Below are 22,712 nucleotides of genomic sequence, written 5' to 3'. Positions count from 1 at the left end.
TGGTCATCCAGGGTTTCTGGTTTGCCCGAGTGACTATTGTTTTTGTTACTGTCTCTTTTTCCATGCACCAACTGATGTAGTCGGACACCGATGCAGCATACTCCTCCACGTTGGTGCGCTGGTTGTCTGTTGCAGCCTCCTTGAAGATGCTCCATTCAGTGCACTCAAAACAGTCCTGCAGTGCAGACATCGCTCCCTCAGGCCATACTCGCACCTTCTTCACTGCCGGTTTTTCTCTGATGAGCCGGGGCTGGTATGCAGGAATTAGCATGACAGAGAGATGGTCTGAGGAGCCCAGGTGGGGGCGGGGGGCTGCTCTGTAGGCCTTCTTTACGTTGGTGTAAACAAGGTCCAGCTTGTTCGCCCCTCTTGTAGCGAAGTCCACGTGTTGGTAAAAGTTTGGAAGCACAGTCTTCATGTTGGCCTGGTTGAAGTCGCCAGCAACAATAAAAACCCCTTCCGGCTGTGTGGCTTGCATGTCCGTGATGTTATGGTGGAGAACACTGAGGGCTTGCTTCGTGTTGGCGCTGGGTGGGATGTAAACAGCAACAATGGTGACGCTGGTGAACTCACGTGGCAGGTAAAAGGGTCGGCATCTCACAGTCAGGAGTTCAATGTCTGCAGAGCAGTGACTGGAGACCCAGGAAGCGTTGTTACACCAGCTGTTCTTCGTGTAGATGCAAACGCCCCCCCCCCTCGAGTTTTACCTGTGAGAGCGCTGCTTCTGTCGGCTCTAAATGTTGTTAGCCCGTCCAGGCTAACTGCGCTATCTGGGACCGATGCACTGAGCCATGTTTCAGTGAGGACAATGGCACAGCAGTTTCTTGTTTCAAGCTTTGAATGTAGTTCCAGCTTGAGGTAGTCCATTTTATTTTCCAGGGAGCGTACATTGGCGAGCAGCAGTGAGGGAAGCGGCGATCTGTACGGGTTAGCTTTTAGCTTAGCTGTTAGTCCTCCGCGGCAGCCGCGCTTCTGCTTCCTGTCGCACCGTCTCCGACGTCTCCATGGGCGGCCACTAGTTGTGGGAGGGACCGCTGTTTCGCTGGCCGCTCGGTCCGCTCGGCGTAGCAGTCCGAGGCTAGCGAGTGCGGTCCGCGTCTCCGTGCAGAGGAAGTCTTGGAGCCCTAATTTCCTGAGACTAATTGCAGTCTTACGGGTGTACACTGTTCCTACACCATGACGCTGTGTTGTAGGTACAGGAATCGCTGTCTTAACTGCCGAAAGTAGCCTAAGGTTTGCAATGCTAACCGGAGCCGAAGTAGCCGCAGCCGAGCAGGGCCGCCATCATCTGTCCCCCCTCCAAACTTTACACTTGGCTTAATGCAGTCAGACAAGTAATGTTCTTCTGGCAACTGCCAAACTCAGACTCGTCCATCAGATTGCCAGATGGAGAAGCGTGATTCATTACTCCACTGTTCTAGTTTCCAGTGGCGGCATGCTTTACTACTTCTTCATCCAACGCTTTTCATTGCACTTGGGGATGTATGGCTTGGATGCAGCTGCTCGGCCATGGAAACCCATTCCGTGAAGCTCTCAACACACTGTGCTTGAGCTAATCTGAAGACCACATGAAGTTTGGAGGTCTGTAGCGAAAATTGTAAATATTCACAGTGATTGCATACTAGACAACAACAACAACAACAACAATAATAATGATAATAATAGCTAGAAAAAGCTGTTCCTGCGAAACAGCAATGAGAATGCCGAATGGGGATAGCTGACCATGCTAAAAAAAACTGAAAAAAGTGAAAATTTAGCAGAAAGTTATGAGCTGAATGTTCAAAGCACTTGAAAGGTTTTTTTTAAAGGACCTGGAGCTGTATGACGGTAGAAAAGTACAGAAAAGAGAAGAAAAATGCTAAACAAAAAGTGAAAAATTCAAAAAGAAGAGAAACACTGCAGAAAAATGTGAAAATTTAGTAGAAAGTCACTTGCTGCAGTTTCAAAAGGCCTGAAATGTATTTTGAAAGTACACTGAAAGAAAGAAATAAGAATGATTTACTTAAAAAATATATTGTAAGTATTTGCACGCAAATGATTTTAGTACAATTTAATCCTGCACCTGCATGTAGGTAAGCATGTAGGTAAGTAACACTTACTTGCCAGTATCAAGTAAATGTTACTTTCCATAAAGAGTAACATTTACGTGATTACATCCAAGTTTTAAGGTATATTTATTTAAACAAATTAAGTAAAGTCTACTTTTCATAGGCAGGGACATAATTTTACTTAAAATTTTAAGTAAATTTTACATATCTGTAGTATTTGCTGTTATGAAATAATTAAGTAGATATTAATTATTTTTTGGCGCTTGCCATTTTAATTTACTTGGTTGCATTACATTACACTACTAACTAAAATTAGGTAATCATTACCAGTTTTCTTTTGATAAATATCACGAAATAAATTGAACCTATACTCTGCATTTAATATACACTCGTCAGCACATATCACACAACTAAATTACAATGCAATTAAACTGTTTATTTTTCATTTTAAAGTTTAACAGTCAGACATAATTATCAACCTTCTGATGTTAAAAAACACTACGCACAGAACAGTGCAATCTCAACATTGAAATTAGTCCTCTAGACTAATACAATCTTTACTGTGGACACTGTAATGAACAGATACCTTATCTGACAAAAAAATGAAAAACATTTATGACAGGCTTTCAAAAAAATTTATTTAAAAACACTTAACTTTAAAAACAGACTTAAAAAAATTTTTCTGCACAGGTACTCTACTGGGACGACTTCATCCACACTGGAGCACAGTTTATGTACTCCTTTCTCTGTGACAGTCAGCAAACTTCACAAAGAGTTTGCTACTGCTAGCTTTGTGCAACATAGCAGGATATTTATAAAATTTTGACAATGTGAACGACGACTTTAAGTACCATGGACATTGTTTGGTTTTTTTTCGTTTTTTTCCCTTGTCCTGTTCAGCATTATGGCAGCAGAATTGTAGTCTGAATACCTTTGATGCCAAACAGATTTGCTTTGCCAAGGGAAGTTTTATAAATGTAAAGCTCCCCTTGATGCCCATTTATTTATTTCTGTTGACAATATATGACATGTAATAGAACTGAACCGGACCGGGGGACAAGGAAAGAAGAAGAGGAAAGAAGAGGAAACAGAACAAAAATAGAAACAAAAAACAGACAACCAGCTGCTACATCTGTAAAAAAACAAAACGGACAACAATCCATGGCCTCTGAGGGGAATCCAGCCTTAGCGCCACCAGGAGCACCTGAAAGCAGACAAGCAGAGAAAAAACAAACACACAGACAAACAAAAACAAGCACAAGAAGCGGTAATCGCATACAACACAGCTGTGGATATAGATGACCTGAGACGACATGGTAATACATCAACTGCTTAGCGAGCATGCTACTGGGCTAATAAATGTGTTTGTGTTTGTGAGAACATGCAACACCCATGACACAGGTCCTACATGATAACCGTGCTTAGTTATGAGTGTATAAGTGTACAGAGCCATAATCCACGGCCCCCCCCCAGCAATCAGAAGCAGGCAGAGAGGGCCACAAGACCCAGGCCACCAGCAGCCCCCACGGAGCACAGAACCCAGGAAGCCCACCACAGGGACAACCACGCATCCACCCAGAAGACTGCAGAGGAAGCCCCCGGACAGAGCCCCCATAAGCATAGGGCAGAGGCCCTCCGAGAGCCAGGGGCAACAGCCCACCGACCCCGCCAGGCCCCAGCCGCCCAGACACGGGCCGTGCACTGGACCCAGGCCCCAGGATCCCGAGCGCCCCCAAACCCCCCGGCAGAGGCCCCACCCAATACCCAGGAGGGCCAAGCGCCCCAGACAGCCACACAGTGGGTCAGCGCCTGCCCCAGCGCCCCTGGCCAAGTGCCCTGGGAGTCAAGACGTGCCCACAGGAGGGTGAAGTCGCGAGCAGCGGGGAGAAGCACAGGCAGGCCAGGCGACAGCAAGTCCAGGCCCAATCATTACCACACACACTTTCACGTCACATACATCCACACGTCCTCCCTCCATCGACTCCGCTGGGGTGTAGTGCAGCGGGCACACCAGGGGGCCAGCAGCCCCCCAGCCACCACAGACCCCGAACCAGCAGAACAATTAATTAATCCTCTTGGCCCCTCCCGCCCCGAGCAGCAACCAGGAAGCAGGGGTGTGGGAAGAAGACCCCTCCCCTCACCCTTCTGGCTCTTCAATATTTTCTAATAGTGAGTGATTAAAATTGAGGGGCAGCCAAACTTGTAGAACTGGGAGCGTGGCCCTCTGGGCAGCCTACATACCCAAAGAGCCCCGCCCACCAGATGCCACTCAGTGTAACCACCCCCCAAGACCTAATGTGTGTGTGTGAGTGTGTTTGATAAGTAGTAATGTCTAAGGTATAATTAAAACAGGGGCGGGGAACTGCAGAGTGCAACCAAAGGGGACCACCTACGTGGCCCCATCCACTACACCCCACCGAACACACACGCCCCCAAAACCCTTCATGTGTGAGTGTGTGCTGTGTACAGGAGCCAGAAGGGAGAGGGGTATGGGGATATACACCGAGGGAGCTACTCTCCCCCGGAGAGGGCAGCCAGGGTATGGCTGCAATAGGCATCCCCGCTACCTGGGAGCCAACCCAGGGCAGGAGGGGCTGATGTCCACCAGGCTCGGGGCCTGCAGCGACCTTATTCCGGGACTGTACCTACTGTACCCCCAGAAGATACCCATCCCGCCCCACCCCACCCCGGAGGACCTCTACAAAAAAACAAACAAACAAACAACAACAAAAAACAAACAAACAAACCACCCGGTCACACCAGTCGCAGCAGCCCGGGCCTGAGACCCACCATCACCCAGCCCTTGTACTTCAAGGCAGACATTGTTTCCATGCTAATATAGTCTAAAAGAAAATTTCTAAACTGGTTAATACACAGATTGTTCTTCGCTTTCCAGTTCATGAGAATAGTTTTCTTTGCGATACATAACACTGTGAGAACCATGTGTGCTGAGTTAATTTCCATGTTGATGTTGTCTAAGTCACCCAGTATGCACAGTGTGGGGCATGCAGGGATGCTACACTTTAGCCATGTTGATAGGTCCTCACAGACTTCAAGCCAGAACTTCTGGACAGGCGCACAAAACCACAAAGCGTGTGCATAATCATCAGGTGTGTTATCTGTGCAATGTGAGCAGATGTTTGAGTGTGTTAGACCCATCCCGAACATCCTTTGTCCTGTATAGTGTGTTCTATGAAGGATTTTGTATTGTATGAGCTGTAAATTAGAATTCTGAGTCATTCTGAAGGTGTTGAAACATATTTGTGGCCAGAAGCTATGACTAGAACTGATGGATAAATCTGCCTCCCATTTTGAGGATGGAAGAGACATTGTGTCATCTATTTTAGACAATAATTTATATATTTTTGATAGTAGTTTTGGGGTGCAGATGCTTAGAAATTCTGCTACCCTAGTCGGGAGTTGTAAGTCTGGTTGGTGGAGGATATATTTCTTTGTTATTATAGACATAAGTTGTTGATATTCTAGGAATTTATTTCTGCCTATCTCGTGTTGTGATATGAGCTCATCAAATGAAATAAAATTTCCATTTTGGATTATATGTTCCAGATGTTTGATTCCTTTGATCTTTCACAGAGTAAAGTTTAGCATTTTTTTGTTTTGCAGTATGTCAGGATTGTTCCAGATGGGTGTATGCTTACATGGGACAATTGAAGGCTTTGTTATTTTAAGAAATTCCCACCAGGCTGTCAGAGAGGTGCTGATGTTAATGCTTTTGAAACATTTGTGATTTTTTATGTTTTGACTAATAAGTGAGATTTCCAGATTATCACACAATGCTTGTTCTATATTTATCCATGGTTCATCCATTGGGCTAGGTTTAAACCATTTTGATATATACTGTAACCTATTGGCTAAGGAATAGTGCTGAAAATTAGGTAAATCTAATCCACCACAGTCTTCTGTAGGGTTTTTAAACTAATACGTGGTGGTTTGTTTTTCCACCGAAATTTGGAGATGCATGAATCTAGTGACTTAAACCAAGTAGCAGATGGTTTTATGGGGATCATTGAGAACAAATAGTTAACTTTTGGTAGTATCATCATTTTAATGGTTGTAACTCTCCCCATAAGTGATATAGGTAAGGACTTCCAACGAGAGAGATTGTCCTCTACTGTCTTTAATAATTGCACATAATTTAGCTTTGTTAGCTCTGAGAGCCTGGAGGAAATGTTTATGCCTAAATATCTAATATTTCCTGACTGTAAAGTGATCGCAGGTATATTCTGGACTCTGCAGTTACTGGGCAGAACCGTGGTCTTAGACCAATTGATAGAGTAGTCAGAAAGTGCTGAGAATTTATTTATGAGTGTGATCGTGTGAGTGAGAGACGTTTGAGAGTTCTGAAGGGAAAGTAAAACATCATCAGCATAAAGACTTATTTTATGCTCAATAGTTTGGGGTTGGGTGGCTTTAATATTTCTATCTTGTCTGATAGCAGCTGCTAAAGGTTCCATGAAAATAGCAAAAAGTGAGGGAGAAAGTGGGCAACCCTGTCCTGTACTTCTCTGCAGACTGAAGCTTGGAGAGGTTTGATCATTTGTCCTGACACACGCATTTGGGGAGCTATATAATATCCTTATCCAGTTGATGAAGTGTGACCCAAACCCGAATTTGTTTAATGCTGCGAATAAAAATGTCCAGTTCACTCGATCAAATGCTTTTTCTGCATCTAGAGAGACTATTGTGGTTTCCAGGTTGTTGATGTTAGAATAGTCTATGAGATTAATTAGCCTGCGAGTGTTAGTGGATGAGTGTCTACCCTTTATAAAACCTGTCTGGTCAGGATGTATTATAAGTGGAGTTATTTTTTCTATTCTTTTGGCAAGGGCTTTACAAATTATTTTGAGGTCTGCATTTATTATTATTTATATTGGGCGGTAGCTGGATGGAAGTATGGGGTCTTTTCCTGGTTTCTGTAGCAAGATAATGTTAGCAGAGTTCATGTGTGGGGATAATCTGCCATTCTGCTTAACTTGTAATACCATTTTGTGAAATGCAGGTGCCAAAACAGTCCAAAATTCTTTGTAGAACTCTGCTGGAAAACCATCTGGTCCCGGGGCTTTGTTACTAGGCATATGTTGAAGGGCTTCATGGAGTTCTCCTATTGAAAGAGGTGAATCCAGAGCCATTATCTGTTCGGTTTGTAATTTTGGAAGGTTGATATTACTAAGAAACTGATCTATGTTACTGTCTGATGGATCATTTTGTGATGAATATAAGGTTTTATAGAAGTCCCTAAAAGCATTGTTGATTACATCGGGGTCATGGGTGACATTTCCTTTTGAGTCTTTAACAGAAGTGATTGTTGTTTTCTCTTTGTTTCTCTTTAGTTGGTTAGCTATGAACCTTCCAGATTTATTGCCGTGCTCAAAGTTCTCCAAGCGAAGTCTTTGTATCAGAAACTGTGTTTGTTTATCAATAATTTTGTTTAATTCAAGTTTATCTTTTCTTAGTTAATTCAGTGTGTGTTCCTCTTTGGAGGTACTGTAGACAATTTCTAATGATTTAATCCTGAGTTCTAAATCTGATATCCTTGAACTTTCCCTCTTTTTCTTATTTGATGAAAAAGAGATTATTTTGCCTCTCATAACTGCTTTTCCGGCTTCCCAAAGAGTACAAGCTGATATTCCTGGTAGGTCATTATTTTCTAAATATACAGACCATTCCCTTTTGAAATAATTAATAAAATCAGGGTCTTTTAGTAATGATGTATTAAATCTCCAATTCCTCACTGGTAGTGTAACTCTGTTATTCTTCAGTGTGATAGAAACTGGAGCGTGATCACTGATAGTGATGGGGTGGATTTTGGTGTCTGGAATATCCCTCATCAAGGAACTGCTAACTAAGAAATAATCTATTCTTGAATATGAGTGGTGTACCGGTGAGAAGAAGGTGTATTCTCTAAGAGTGGGGTAGAGGGAGCGCCAAGCATCACAAAGACCAAAATCTTTCATATACTGTTTAACAATATTCGTGGACTGCCAGTTCCGCTGACTTCCTGAAGTACTGAGTCTGTCTACTCCTGAGTCTAATACCATGTTAAAGTCCCCTCCTATGATGAGTGTGTTATCAGAGTGATCAGAGAGTGAAGTGAAAAAGGAGTGAAAAAATGAGGGGTCCACACTTTTGGACCATATATATTTGCAATGCATAAATTCATATTTTGAATAGATAAATGAACTATTAGAAATCTACCTTCTGGATCTATAACTGTGTTGTTTCCGGTGAAATTTACTCTTCTATTTATAAGAATGGCTACACCTCTTTGTCTGGAGTTGTAACATGCTGAGTACACATGAGGAAACTGTGCTGTGGTGAGAACATCAGCTACAGTCTTTGATAAATGAATCTCCTGTAATAAAACAATGTCCCCCTGTAAATCCTTCAATTTATTGGAGATTTTTAATCTCTTCTCCCTGGACCCAGCTCCCTGCACATTCCATGAGATAAACCTCAGCGTGGACATGCTCAGACTAACGCAGTGAGTGCTGGATGCTTGCTAAAAGTCTCCCGTGCGTGTGTGTGCATATATGCTTCCATGAACATGCCATTGTTGGTGTTTCAGTTGTCAATATGAGCTTGTTACAATATGTACTTGCGCTGTCGATGCTGTGTGGAACTTGATTATGTGCTCTGCTCAAAACTCTATGTGCGCCGTGCTTGTTAACATTACTTATTAAGGTGGAAACGCAGCGGGTTGGGGAAGAAAGACAGAATAGAAAAACAGTGCAAAAGAGTGGAAGTGTGAGATAGAAAAAACAAAAACGAAAAAACATGCCCAAAGAAGAGCCAAGGAGTGGTTTCCTGGTCGTGGTACAGCTGCCCGTTGATGAATAATTTATCCACCGCGATGACAGCTCGGGAGCCTCCTTCCATGAACTTTCTCCGGATGGGGAACCGAACCCTGCGTCTTTCCAGGATTTCTTTGGGAAACTGGTCGTTGACGCTGAAGTCCGTTCGTCTCAGCTCCCTGCCGCATCCCCTCACCCGGACCTTCTGTTGGTAATGCTCGAACTTGGCCACAATCGGTCTCGGTCGGCGGGCATCAGGTCTCTTCCCTCCCAGGCGGTGGACTCGGTGAAAAGTAATGTTTTTCACTACATCTACTGGAAGTTTCAGTTAATTTTGGATGAAATTTTTCACTGCCAGTTCAGGATCCTCGTCTGCCTGCTCCGGGATTCCAGAAAACACCAGATTGTCCCTCATACTACGAGCCTGGAGATCAATAATTGATTCTTTCATCCTCTTGTTCTCATCAGAGATCCGGCTCATTCCTTCGGTGAGTGATTTCACCGATCCTCTGAGGGCTGCGTTTTCTGCAGCCAGCGTCTGCACCTGTTGCTGGCTGAACTCCAACGACTCCCGTAATGCCTGGAACTCTCTGTGTAGAATTTCTAACAGAGACATACAGGCGCCGAAGCTGGATAATTTGTTATCGATCGGTGTTAAAATGTCCGTCGAATCATTACCAGCTGGAGACGTCGCTCCGGGTGACTCTTCCTTACGACTTCTTTCGGAGGTTGAAGCCTTGCTGCTAGCATATGGGGTTTGGTTAGTTTTCCCCATGACGATCCTGTCAAAACACTCGTCGATGAAATCCATGAGGCTCTCCAGGCTTTCTTCACTGTACTCCAGTGTTTTGTTTTTGTTTCACCCGATAATATATTTATTTAAACAGTAGTTATTGGCGTAATTATAATCTTAATATATTGTTTGCTCTATTTGAGGCGTGCCTTGTTTGAATCTGCCGATAGTCTCACACAATCTCGCGACACTACAGCATCACACCCCCTACAGCATCACACCCCTACAGCATCACATCCATGGACATTGTTACCGAAGTGAATGAGCTGTGCTGCAGCCATGCGTGTGGATGAAGTCGTCCCAGTAGAGGTGTGTGTAGAATTTAGCTCTCCTATAGCTACAAGTAGCCACATAACAGTAGCTATGTGCTAACAGAGCAATAGTACGCATTTGTTCATTCATTCGTCTTAAAGTATTAATGAAATAAAGACAGATAATGCCTTATTTAGAGGCTGCATCATCCCTGCCCCGTTCACTCCGTTATATGGATATACGCCGATTGCGAGTTATCTGAATAGCTTCCGAAGGACGCCGACTTTCGCCAAACTGTTCTCGGTGAGTAGATAAACGTATTTCATGCCAGAAATAAGGTCTACTTTTGAAAATACCAGAGTTCCCCTTTAAGTCCATCCAGCTCCAGAAAACGTTTTTGAAAGACTTAAAAAGTGTAGCGCAAAGTGGGAAGGTATGCCAAGTTCAGGGCATAAATCAGTCCCATGAGCACTGAGCAAGCTTTGGCAGTACTTTTTGCAGTACCCTGGCAAAATCTCATGGCCTTCGACAAGGATGGAGACATTGACTGGATCCTCATCAGCAAGTAAGCAGTTACTGACATCACTCCGGGTGTCCTCCTGCATACAATGTACAACAAAAAAGAAGAATATTATTGAGAATCAAATAAAAAAACTGCATTCAGAGTGACTTCACTATCACCAGAATATATCTGTTTCTTTGGGCACTTTCTCACCAGCCTTTTGGTTATCATGCATACAATATTTTAAACTTGCCTGAATAATGAAAATGATGAGTTGACTTGCTTCCTGTTGATAAATAGAAACATATTTTAATAAGACTTAAAAATGAATAAACTGCAACATGAAGAAATGTAAATGAACATTTTGTTTTGTCTCTCTAAATGAAACAGCACAGATGTTCATCAGCCCCCCCCATTCTAAATGCAGAATGTTGATTCACTGACCTAACTTTACTTCAGTGTTGCCGCCAAAAGTTTTACAGAGAACAAAACTACGTTCTACTGTTTACATGAGTTGATAAACGTTATACTGTTACATTGGTGCTTTTTTAAGATACTAACTTAAGTTATTTTTAAACTGCAGCCCTCCCAACAAACGGTAACCTTCAGGCAACGTTTCGTGTATGTTACCTAAACGTCCCCTAAAGGATTCAATAGGCTATATAACCGTTGGGGAAGTTCAGAGAACGTTCCGCAAATAGTCCTTAAAAGTTGCTGCAAGGTTGCGACCTTCCGCAAATGGTGCCGGAACGTTGCAGGAACGTCAGCTCAAGGAGGGCTGCGAACGTTGCCATGTCGATGTGTTGACGTCCTAACGTTCGCCTAACATTCCTCTGTTAGTTGGGCTCCCACTACAGACCACCATGGACAAATGTGGCGTTATGCAAACTGTAAATTGACTTTTGAACAGTTAAATATCTTGATTCACACTAGATGCAGATTTATATATAATCACAAATTTAAAACAGAGCAGTAAAAACTTACCTGCCGGCGGTCGTACACCTTACTGAGTGTGATGCTGCTGTAACATCCAGAGCAGTGTCACTTCCTATGCGTATGCATTGTGCATGCGTTTCGAAACCCTACACTTTCGGAGGAATGACGAATATGAGGAAACTGATGTAAAACTTACTTTTCCCCTATAATTCATGTGTTACGTTAATAAAATGTTTAATTTTACTTAAGAAAATCTAGTTCTTACTGAATCTGAAAAATACAAGGTAGAATGACAGTTACTCTAATAGAGTTTATCGCACCAAAAAGTGACTTTTTTCAGTGTACCCTGAGCTAGATGAAGGCAGAAAAGTACAGCAAAGACAAGAATAATGCAAAACCAAGTTTCTTCTCTTTTCTGTACTTTTCTGCCTTCATACAGCTCCAGCTTCATTCAAAAATGCATTTCAGGCCCTTTTAAATTCCAGAAAATTATTTTCTGCTAAATTTTCACATTTTTCTGCAGTGTTTCTCTTCTTTCTTAATTTATTCACCTTTTGTTTAGCATTTTCCTTCTCTTTCCTGTGCTTAAATATTCACATTTTTCTGCATTGGTTCTAATCTTTCTGACTTTTTTCCCTTTTGTTTAGCATTTTTCTTCTCTTTGCTGTATTTTTCTGCCTTCATCTAGCTCCAGGTGGCTTAAATATTAAAATTTTTCTGCATTGTTTGTCATCTTTCTGATTTTTTTTCCCTTTTATTTTAGCATTTTTTCTTCTCTTTGCTGTACTTTTCTGCCGTACTCTAGCCCCAGGCCCTTTCAAAAATACATTTCAGGCCTTCTGAAACTTCAGCAGACGACTTTCTACAAAATTTTGACATTTTTCTGCATTGTTTCTCTTCTTTTTGAATTTATTGACTTTTTGTTTAGCATTTTCTTTCTCTTTCCTGTACTTTTCTACCTTCATAAAGCTCCAGGTCCTTTCAAAAATACCTTTGATGTGCTTTGAACCTTCAGCTAATAACTTTCTGTTAAAGTTTCACTATTTACAGCTTGTTTAGAAGGGTCAGCTATCCCCATTCAGCTCATCAGCATTCGCAGGAACAGCTTTTTCTAGTTTTGGGTGCCAATGCCAAAGGCAGGGCATACGTATTACTATTGTGCATACTATTATTCTCCCGCTTCCGTCACGTTTTTCGGCGTGCTACTCCTCCCGCAGCGAAGGTCCGACTAAAATAAAAAAGACATCACTGCGTGCGCGCCGATGGGCAGAAGTGTGCTTGTATTTATCTCTCTCATTACTCGAAAGGAATAGTGGATAGATGGGAAAAAGTGGGCAAATTGTCAATGGGGAAAATGAATGGAGAAGGCCTTAACGAGGCAGTTTTGGCCTTGAAGAGCCCAAAACTGCCTCCCCTTGGAGGCCTCTGAACTCAGCCATACAAGGTCACACACACATCATTCAAAGTTTGTGTGTGACAGGAAAGACACAGCTTTAACTGTGGTAAAGGGCTTGTTAATAGCTTATACGGCTTTGACACAACGGCAGTTTACGAGGACCTCATCTCATGCCGTCACACTCTAACTGTCACTAAAAATCTTTAAAAATAAATTTCTCGAACAAATGCCTCTCACGTCCAAAATATCTGCCTGATCTGGATGAATTATACATCAAAACGTAGGTATTCTAGTTGTCTTTCACCCAATGTGACTGTCATTGAGCTTGGCCTCACAGATTTCTCACAAATGACCTCTGAGCGCAGAGAGGGAACATTCCATCCCATTATAAAACGGCCGAGCCCTGAAATCAGTCGGAAAACTCATTTTAAAACTGCCATAATAAAGGAGCCACGGGGGGTAGAAGAATAAAAATGACACCGCTTGCTTCCCCCGTCCCATCTGGCGCTCACGGTGAAAGAATTATTCGGATACGACTTCTACTTTTCGAACAGCGAGCGTTTGTTCCAGACTTGTGCCTAAAAATGAAAACCCCATGATTTTAAGCGGACAAAGTGAGGTGCAGATTTGACAGTTGACAGTTGGCAGTCACAGCTGTTGCCCATAGCAACTAATGCTGACCACACCCAAGATGGCTGCCCTGTTGTATCACAGCTGATGAAGCCAGAGCCAAGATGGCGGATGAGGGCAGAGCCAAGATTGCTGATGAGGGCAGAGTAAACATAGCAGCAGAAGGGCAGCAGCAGGGCAGCAGAAGGGCAGGAACGGGGCAGCAGCAGGGCAGGAGCAGGGCAGCAGAAGGGCAGCAGCAGTGCAGGAGCAGGGCAGCAGAAGGGCAGCAGAAGGGCAGGAGCAGGGCAGCAGGAGGGCAGGAGCAGGGCAGCAGGAGGGCAGCAGAAGGGCAGGAGCAGGGCAGCAGCAGGGCAGCCAACATGGTTAAACAGCTTCATGCCAGCTGCTCATGAGACAAATGCGCGCGATAGTAAATTTCCATTTTTCAGAACAGATTAACAGGTTCATGCCAGCCGCTGACGAGACAAATGCATTTACACAAGCTTATAGCGCTACCTACTGGTGGCTAATAAGTCACTTCTCCATACATTATCCAATCTACACTAAACTTCGTAGGCTGCACTTGGGCTCCACCCAGAGCGCATACATATGACCAAATTTACACATGCTGATAGCGCCACCTACTGGTGGCCAAATAAGTTATATAAAACATCTCCATACTTTGTTCGATCTTAACCAAACTTCATAGGCTGCACTTTGGCTCCACCCAGAACGCACATATATGACCAAATTTACAAATACTTATAGCGCCACCTGCTGGTGGCCATAAACGTCACTTTTTACGTCTGGCGGTACTACGCCTAACTGGGATTCTCACATCCTGCTCCACACTTCATGGATGGCTGTGCTGTGCAGTGTGCATTGGACGGAGTCTAGCGCATACCCCGACGTGCGCACGTGCTCGGGAATGATCAACACTGCTTGCAGCTTCTATTATTATTATTATTATTATTATTATTATTATTATTGTTGTTGTTTGCGAAACTTACTCCAAACCATGCCAATTTTGCCAGGGACACCAGTCGTGTGGGGAAACGGCGCAATTTGGCGTTTGCGAACATTGGCGGCACCATGGTGCCAGGTCCACAGGAAGTTGGCCATTTTGAGTGGAACATGCGATTTGGCGCCATTTTTGTCCGTTTCCACACCTCGCATATGATCGAACTCCTCCTACATATTTCATGTTACAGGCTTCAAACTTGGCCAGGTTACTCTTCAGCCATGGGGGATAGAAAAATCTTGCAAAGCTTTCTCAAACCTTAAAGGGTGTAGCCGTGGCAAAACCTCAAGGTTCGACGACTGGCCAATGCTCGCCATGAAAAACAAAGAAGCTTATAACGCCCACATACATTATCCAATCTACCCCAAACTTCATAGGTTGCACTTGGGCTCCACCCAGTATACTTATGACCAAATTTACACATGCTTATAGCGCCACCTACTGGTGGCCAAATAAGTCTCTTATAACTTCTCCATACATTGTCTGATCTTCACCAAACCTCATAGGCTGCACTTGGGCTCCACCCAGAACGTATACATGTGACTAAACTTACACATGCTAATAGCGCCACCTGCTGGTGGCCATAAACATCACTTTTTACATCCAGTGGTACTACGCCTGACTGGGATTCTCACATCCTGGTCTACACTTGACGGACGCATGTGCTGTGCGGTGAGCATCGGACAGAGTCCAACGCCTACCCCGACGTGCGCAGGGGTGTGAAGGCCCTAGCCCAGTGCTAGCCCTAGTTTTGAGTTTTTGAGTGTGTGTCTATAAATGTTTTTGGTGTTTTCTTTTTTGTATTGCACTGCACGACAAGACGAATAAAGAAACCTCCTTGATCTTTACCTTGAATTTTTGAAAGGACCTGGATCTAGATAGGGTTGGGAAAAATTTGAAATGCAGAAAAAATTGAAAATTTAGTAGAAAGTAATTTACTGACGTTTCAAATGGCCTGAAATGTATTTTTGAAAGGACCTGGAGCTAGATGAAGGCAGAAAAATACAGCAAAGAATAGAAAAAAATGCAAAACAAAAAAGTAAATAAATTCAGAAAGAAGAGAAATGCTGCAGAAAAATGATCATTTGCTGGAGTTTCAAAATGCCTGCAATGTATTTTTGAAAGGAGCTGGGTGACGGTAGAAAAGTACAGAAAAGAAAAGAAAAATGAAAAAGGACTGACAGGAAGGTACTGATGTAAAAGGTATTTTTGAAAGGAGCTGGAGCTGAATGAAGTAAAAACTTTAGAAAAGAGACAATAGGCAGGAATGAAATGGGTTGGAGTAATGAAAACGCTTGAAGATGTCAAAGTAGTAAAAGAAAAGTGGAATTTTACTCGAAAAGCATATGCTTGATTCTTAGCACAGTATTCTATAAAAAACATCAAAAGTCATGTGAGTAATAGTTAAAGTGGCTGTAGTGTAATATGTAGCAGGGGAATAGAAGAGTGATGTCATCACAGTGATAGGAATGTTTGTAAGCAGCTGCGGCTTAATGAGCTCCCTCCCTGTATAACCTGCAGAAATGGCTTTTTTTGGATACTATGACCTCCTGTGAGAAAACTGTAAGAGCGAGGAAAATAATTTGAAGACCGTAAGAACCAGAAGGCTTGGACGAACACGGCAATGTTCTAATGTTAAAATGTGCAATTTTATTTCAATGGAGTGAAAGATTTTTAAACAGCAGTGAGTTGAACACAGTTGAACCTGTCTCTGGTATCATACCAAACTTTCCATTGGAGTTAGTGAGAGAATTTGAAAGGTTTCTCTCGCTTCAAGGCTCATAGCTGAATTTCTATAAATGTTACATCAGCTGAAAGAGGGCAGCTGTTCCTACATTTTAAGGTATAATTTGTTTCTCTGAGTTACATTGTATGAATTTAGAGGAATTAGTTTGAATATCAGAAAAAGTTCAAATGATCAGTCTGCCACTCTAATCTTCTCATTCATCAAAAATCAAGAAGGAGCAAAAATGTTCATGTTTTTTAAACTGTGATATTTCAAAAGTGGCTTAATATTTTAAAAAGCGGAATCATTTGGTAATAGCTGAATGTCTTGTGAACATTTTAAAGTTTGAATGGTGTCTCTAGCTCAAAATATGCTGAACTAGTTAGGTTGGAAAGAGGAGGAAGTTTTTGAGGAGTTGAAAGAAATTTCCATTCATTTGAATGACGGGAAAATTTTAATAAAAGTTAAATAGTTTAAAAAGTATACAAGATATCAACACCAAAAGTCATAGCCGGAATGTGCTGAACAAGCTGAACGTTTTGATACAGAAATTGTTGAAATCGGTGAAAGATTGCAGGAGTAGTTAAGTGCCAAAAAAGAGAAACAGGAAAACAATAGTGAGAATGCCTTAAAGCATTCTCACAATAAATAAATAAATTTAAGAAGAACATGTCAGCAATCACTATTAAAAAAGCCTTATGGCTGTGGGGACAAAGGACCTCCTGAACTTCTCAGTCCTGCAGCGCAGTGAGATGAACCTCTCACTGCAGCTGCTCCTCTGTCCTGCCAGGATGCTGCGGAGAGGATGTTTATTATTCTCCAGAACAGAATACAGTTTCCTCCTCATCTGTTGTTCCACCACAGCACTGAGAGGGTCTAGTCTTCTACCTACAAAAGAACTGGCCTTTTTTATGAGTTTGTCCAGCCGCCTACAGTTTTTGTCTGTAGTGCAACTCCCCCAGCAGACAACAGCATAGAACGGTGCACTTTCAATGATAGTGTGATAAAACATGCATATCATATTACTACAGACATTGAAGGACCTGAGCCGTCTCAGGAAAGAAGAGACGGCTCTGGCCCTTCCTGAACACTGCTTCTATGTTGGCAGACCACTCCAGTTTATTATCCAGCACCATCCCCAGGTATCCCCAGGTCCCCAGGTCTGAACAGTCTCTATCTCCCCTCCATCAATGCAGACTAACTGGTATGGAGATTTAGATCTCCTGAAGTCCACCACCAGCTCTTTGGTTTTGGTAGTGTTCAGGAGCAAAAAGTTATTTTTAGTCCAGCCATAGAATTACTCCACAAAATCCCTGTACTCCTTCTCCTGTCCACCGCGCACACATACCACAACAGCCGTATCATCAGAATACTTCTGTATGTGGCAGGACTCTGAGTTGTACCTGAAGTCTGATGTGTACAGGGTGAAAAGAAAAAGAGCCAAAACGGTACCTCAGTACAGCATCTCATTATCAGTATCTCCCCATCCTGACATACTGTGGTCTGGCAGTCAAATAGTCTATAATCCATAATGTCAGGGAGGGGCCCACACCCATACCTAGAAGCTTGTATTACAGTATCGGAGGCCGTATGGTGTTGAAGGCACTGGAGAAGTCAAAGAACATGATTCTAACATATGAACCAGGCACATCCAGATAAGCATATGCCCGAGATATGCCTAGTGCTGGCAACTGCTGCAGAGGTGGATGTGCAGCTGGGCTCATGAGGTCTTGTGGTGGAAGATGCCACAGAGGTGGATGTGCAACTGGGCTCAGGATGCCTGGTGGTGGAAGCTGCCACAGAGGGGGAGGTGTAGCTTGACTCAGGAGACCTAGTGGTGGAAGCTGCTGAAGAGGTGGAGGTACAGCTGGACAGAAGAAGCCTGTTGGTGAGAGTTGCTGCAGAGGTGGAATTACAGTTGGGCAGTGGAAGTAGTATAGAGGAAGCAGCTGTAGTGGTGAGGGTGGAGGGAGCAGCGGCAGAGGTGGAAAAAGCCACACTATCAAACCTGTTGAAATATTGGTTAAAAGTATTGACTCTGTCATCATCACCTTCCACAAACTGAGAGTTTTTCAGTCTGTATCCAGTTATGGTCCTCATACCCCTCCATGTTTCTCTACCTTTTTCTTGTACTCCACCTTAGCTCGACGTAGTGTCTTTTTAAGCTCACGTTGTACATTCCTCTGCTTTTCTCCACCCCCATTTTGGAACGTAATCTTTTTCTGATTCAGGAGGTCTTTGATGTCACTGGTGATCCATGGTTTATTATGAGGATAGCACCTTACAGTCCTCACTGGAATCACTCAGTGCGGTTACATGCAGGCAATCAGATCAGATTAATGGCTAAATTACAATAAGATTGAGTTTTTCAGCTCATGTAGACAGTTTAATCTGACAAGAAATCAAATCGGATCGGGTTACTTGCAATCAAATTAAGACCCTGAGATAACTTGATCCAATTGCCCACTGAACGTGCATGGAGCTTCATCTTGCTCTTCGTTCACCATCTTTCTCGAATGCCTTAGTTTTGTTGTTGTTGGTGGTGAAGACGTCAACCGGAAGTGGCTCTATTAGCGATAGTTGAAATACCTATCGTACTGCGGTATTGCATGCTTTGTGCCAGTGATTCGATTCATTCACTGCCATATAACAAAGGATAATTACCCTTGCTCAGATAAGGAGCATAACCCAACTATAGCTATAATCGAGTTAATCTCATCATGAAAACCCACTGACAGTGTCCCTACAGAAGTTAATGTAGTCAGTAATGGTGCTGACCCTCCTGTCCATGTCAATGTCCATTTCTTCTTCCTCCAGCAGTACAGCCCAGTCTGTGACATTAAAGCAGTCTCTCAATGCATCACTCTGGTGACCACTTCCTGAAAGATCTGGTAGTAACTGGAAGTCTTTGTACACAACGTCTGTATGTGGGTTGTAGATAGACCATGCTGTGATCAGATCTACCCAGTGGTGTAAGAGACACTGCCCTGTAAGCCTCCTTCACATTAGCATAAAACAGATTGGACAGTCCACATACTGTACAAACCCAGTTAGGCAGGAGGATAAAGAGAAGTGGTTGAAGTCCTCTGCGATTGCAATGAATGCCTCAGGATGCTGGGTCTGTATTCTAGCAACGGCTAAGATTAAAACCCCTGCCTTTCCGCTTACCGCTCGTACTCCGGTCACGATCCGTTCGTATGGCTGTGAAGCCCGGTAGTCCACACATGAGTCTGATGTGTTGTCGTTCAGCCAGGACTCAGACAGACAGATCAAACTGCTCTCTTTATACAGCCGTTGGTTCCGCACAAGCGCCTCTAGCTCATCACACTTGTTTTGTAGTGAGTTAGCGTTTCCCATATCACAGAGGGCAGAAAAGGCTTGTACCTCCATCTCCTGTTGTCCCTCTTTGCCTTTCGTTTTGCTCCAGCTCTGCATCCACGGCACAGCTTATTTAGCTTGGTCGGAATTGGATGTTTAATTCCGCGTCCAATCCTTGACAGTGCCAACAGTTCTTCTCTTGTATACACTGCTCCAATGTGCACTGGTAGCAGTGCACATTGACAAAAAAATAAAATAAAAATAAAACGAAATAAGTAAAAAGTAGATCATTAAAAATCACTAAAAAAAGTTTAGATAAAAACTAAAAATGACATATGATTATATAAATGACTAACAAAATTGAGAGCTACACAGACTTGCTGCTGATAAGGCCGGCACATAGCAACCAATCGTAGAAGCAGTCTGCACGCCTAGGTACTTGAATTTATACACCTGTGACCATGGAAGTGATTGGAACACCTGAATTTAATTATTTGGATGGGTGAGTGAATACATTTGGCAATATAGTGTATCAGTGACCACTTTATCATTGCAACAGTAATGAATACATATATATATACATATATAAATATATGTATATATATATACATACATTGAGTATCGGTTGTCAAATTCCATTTATTTGCTGATGATACAGTGATTTACTACTCTGCATCTACTCCTAATCAAGCTCTCTTTCAGCTACAGCAAGCTTTTAATATGATTTCAAACTATTTTTAAATGCCAATAAAACAAAACTCACTATCTTCTTAAATTCAAGATTAAAGCGCCTAAATATTTCCCATATTCTCACTATTCAGGGACATGAGATTGAGTCTGCATTCTAATACATATACCTAGGAATCCTACATGATGATGTTCTCTCTTTCAAACCTCACATCCAGTAGCTGGTAAAAAAAAAAAAAAAGTGAAAACTGTGTTTTTTCCTTTCAAGTCTTGCCTTTCTTTTAATGTCAAAAAGAGACTTGTTGTTGCCACTTTTATGTCTGTACTCAAATAAGTTGATGCTATTTACATGCATACATCTCAGCAATGCTTACGTGCTCTGGATACCACCTAGCATTGAGCACTGACTGTTTGAAAGTAGCAGCAGACCATTGAGGAAACAGCAATTGCTGCTGCTGTCAGAACGGTCGACCTGCTGAAGTTTTCTACAGACTTATATCCATCAAAAGAATACCAGAACTTACAGTCTTTGATCCAATTAACTATTCCTATTGTCTGTTTTCAATGTCTGTACTAAAGCATTTAAGTATACTACCTTCTTCACTCGCATTAAACTGAAACAATCCCCTGAATCTTAAGAAACTGGTCTTGTTAAACAGATTCAAACAAGTTATGAATATATTAGAAGAAGATACGTTGTATTGTAATGGTTGTCTTTGACCAATTCTTTCTCCAGTTAGTCTTTTATGACTGTGGTTTTAAATTTAAAGAGCTTTTGGTGTCTTAAGCTTGTGTTGTTTTGATTTATGATGTTTTATTGGTCCTTTTTTTTTATATCTACGTGTATATCTTATTTTGTTTGAGAGTATTCATGTGTTTATTACTGCTGACCTGAGTTGCTGCATATCTTGGCCAGCACACTCTTGGAAAAGAGTTGTTAAATTTCAAGAGTTTTATTTTCTGGGTACATAAAGGTTAAAAAACTGACATCACTGTAAACTTGCTCTTCTTCATATAGTACAGTCAGTATAGTCAGTATAGACGGAATAGTCAGTCACACTTGCTGATGAACATTTAATCAAGTGCATTTACTAGGAGCACCTGGTTGCAACTTACCTTCTTAATTATTATGGAAACAGAAAGAGGGAACCTGTCACAGTTTATGTTTTGATATTCTTATTTTCAGGTCATTTGTTATGTTTTCAGGTCATGTTTTTTCCCGTCACGTTAGGTTCTCTCATGTCACCTGTTTTCTGTTTCACAGCTGCACATCATCACCAATCACTTCCCAGTATTTAGTTTCCAGGTTCAGTCACAGTCTTTACAGAATCCTCACTTTCCCTTGCATGTTCACGCCAAGTAATGCTGAGGTTGCCTCATAGTACCATGGTCTTGTTTTGCCATAGTCTTGTTTATTTTTCATAGACCTCGTTTTGTCTTGGTTATTTTTGCCACAGTTAAACTTTTTGATATCCGGCCCTCTATTTTTGCCTTGCTCCTTGTTTGTAGAATAAATCTTTTTGATTTGAGAAATCTGCATCTGGGTCCTACCTTCCTCCACCGTTTCGTGATAGAACCTAGTTTTTGACACACTGCTTTACCATTTTGGCATAGAATGTGATACCTTCTGTTTTGTTCTTGATCTGGGTAGAAACAAGACAATATTTTTATGTCTTAGTAAGTAAAACCTTAAGCGTGTGAATTTTCTTTTTCACATGACTGTATATTTATGTAAAAGTTTCGACTTGAGACTAACGGAAGACAAAAAAAACCCAGAAAAGAAACAAGCATTTAATGAATATAACAAGCATGTCAACTTGTTATTGATCATCTTTTCAGACATGAGCAATGTGTTTTGAACAACATTTTGTGTTTTGTTTGTATGTTTTTTTTCCAGATACATGATGAAATTTCCATACATTGATTGGACACGAATAGCAGTGTTTGGAAAGGTGAGGCAATATTACTGTTTTATCAATCTTTCCATATGCTTGGTGCATGCTTTGGTAGATGTATGAATTTATTGAAAATATGCAATGTTTGTTTAAAGAAATTGCATATTTCTTTAAACTGTGTCAGCACTTTTTACCCTTCACAACAGCATTTTAATCACTTGGTGGATGTTGCAAATAGGTTGAGCAAAGCATGTGTTTTCTTGCTCAGGGTTATGGAGCCTACTTAACTTTAATGATGCTCAAGTCTACTGACAGCTTATTCAAATGTGCCTGTGCGATGACACCAGTGACAGACTGGAAGCTCTACGGTGAGTACAAAATTCCCTTCAAATGTCAGGCTCAAGAGTGAATTACACTTGTATGTAATGTCAAACAAATGTATATTTCCCACATAAATGTTGAGTATGGGTAAATGTGGTGGAGGTTTCTGTTAACAAAGCACAGTGAATATGCACCAATGCTTCATGAGGGTTAGGCTGCTAGGCTGCACCTCTGAAGAAGTCTTAACTCAACTTCAAGGACCAGTTTACTTCTGATACAAAGTGCTTAATGGGACACAACTCATGCTGGTAGATGTAGAGCAAAGTAAAGAAACTCCTCTAACATAATGCGGTGAAAATGCTTTCACCCACACAAGGTATTATTTCCACTCCA

At 42.1% G+C, this 22,712-nt stretch overlaps 1 protein-coding gene across 1 annotated transcript in view; it reads left to right on the top strand.

Moving 5' to 3' along the window:
- Positions 1-22,712, top strand: part of LOC140319006 (inactive dipeptidyl peptidase 10-like) — a 189,896-nt gene that overhangs the window by 158,794 nt on the left and 8,390 nt on the right. Inside the window, exons 21-22 of the mRNA XM_072396517.1 lie at positions 22,001-22,055; positions 22,267-22,366. Coding sequence (XP_072252618.1) covers positions 22,001-22,055; positions 22,267-22,366 — 155 coding nt within the window. The remainder of the gene's footprint in view (positions 1-22,000; positions 22,056-22,266; positions 22,367-22,712) is intronic.

This window comes from Leuresthes tenuis, unplaced genomic scaffold, assembly GCF_036924035.1.
Source record: "Leuresthes tenuis unplaced genomic scaffold, fLeuTen1.0.hap1 SCAF_12, whole genome shotgun sequence".
Lineage (NCBI taxonomy): Eukaryota > Metazoa > Chordata > Actinopteri > Atheriniformes > Atherinopsidae > Leuresthes > Leuresthes tenuis.
The sequence above is the reverse complement of the archived record's forward strand: the minus strand, read 5'-3'. Positions and strand labels throughout refer to the sequence as shown.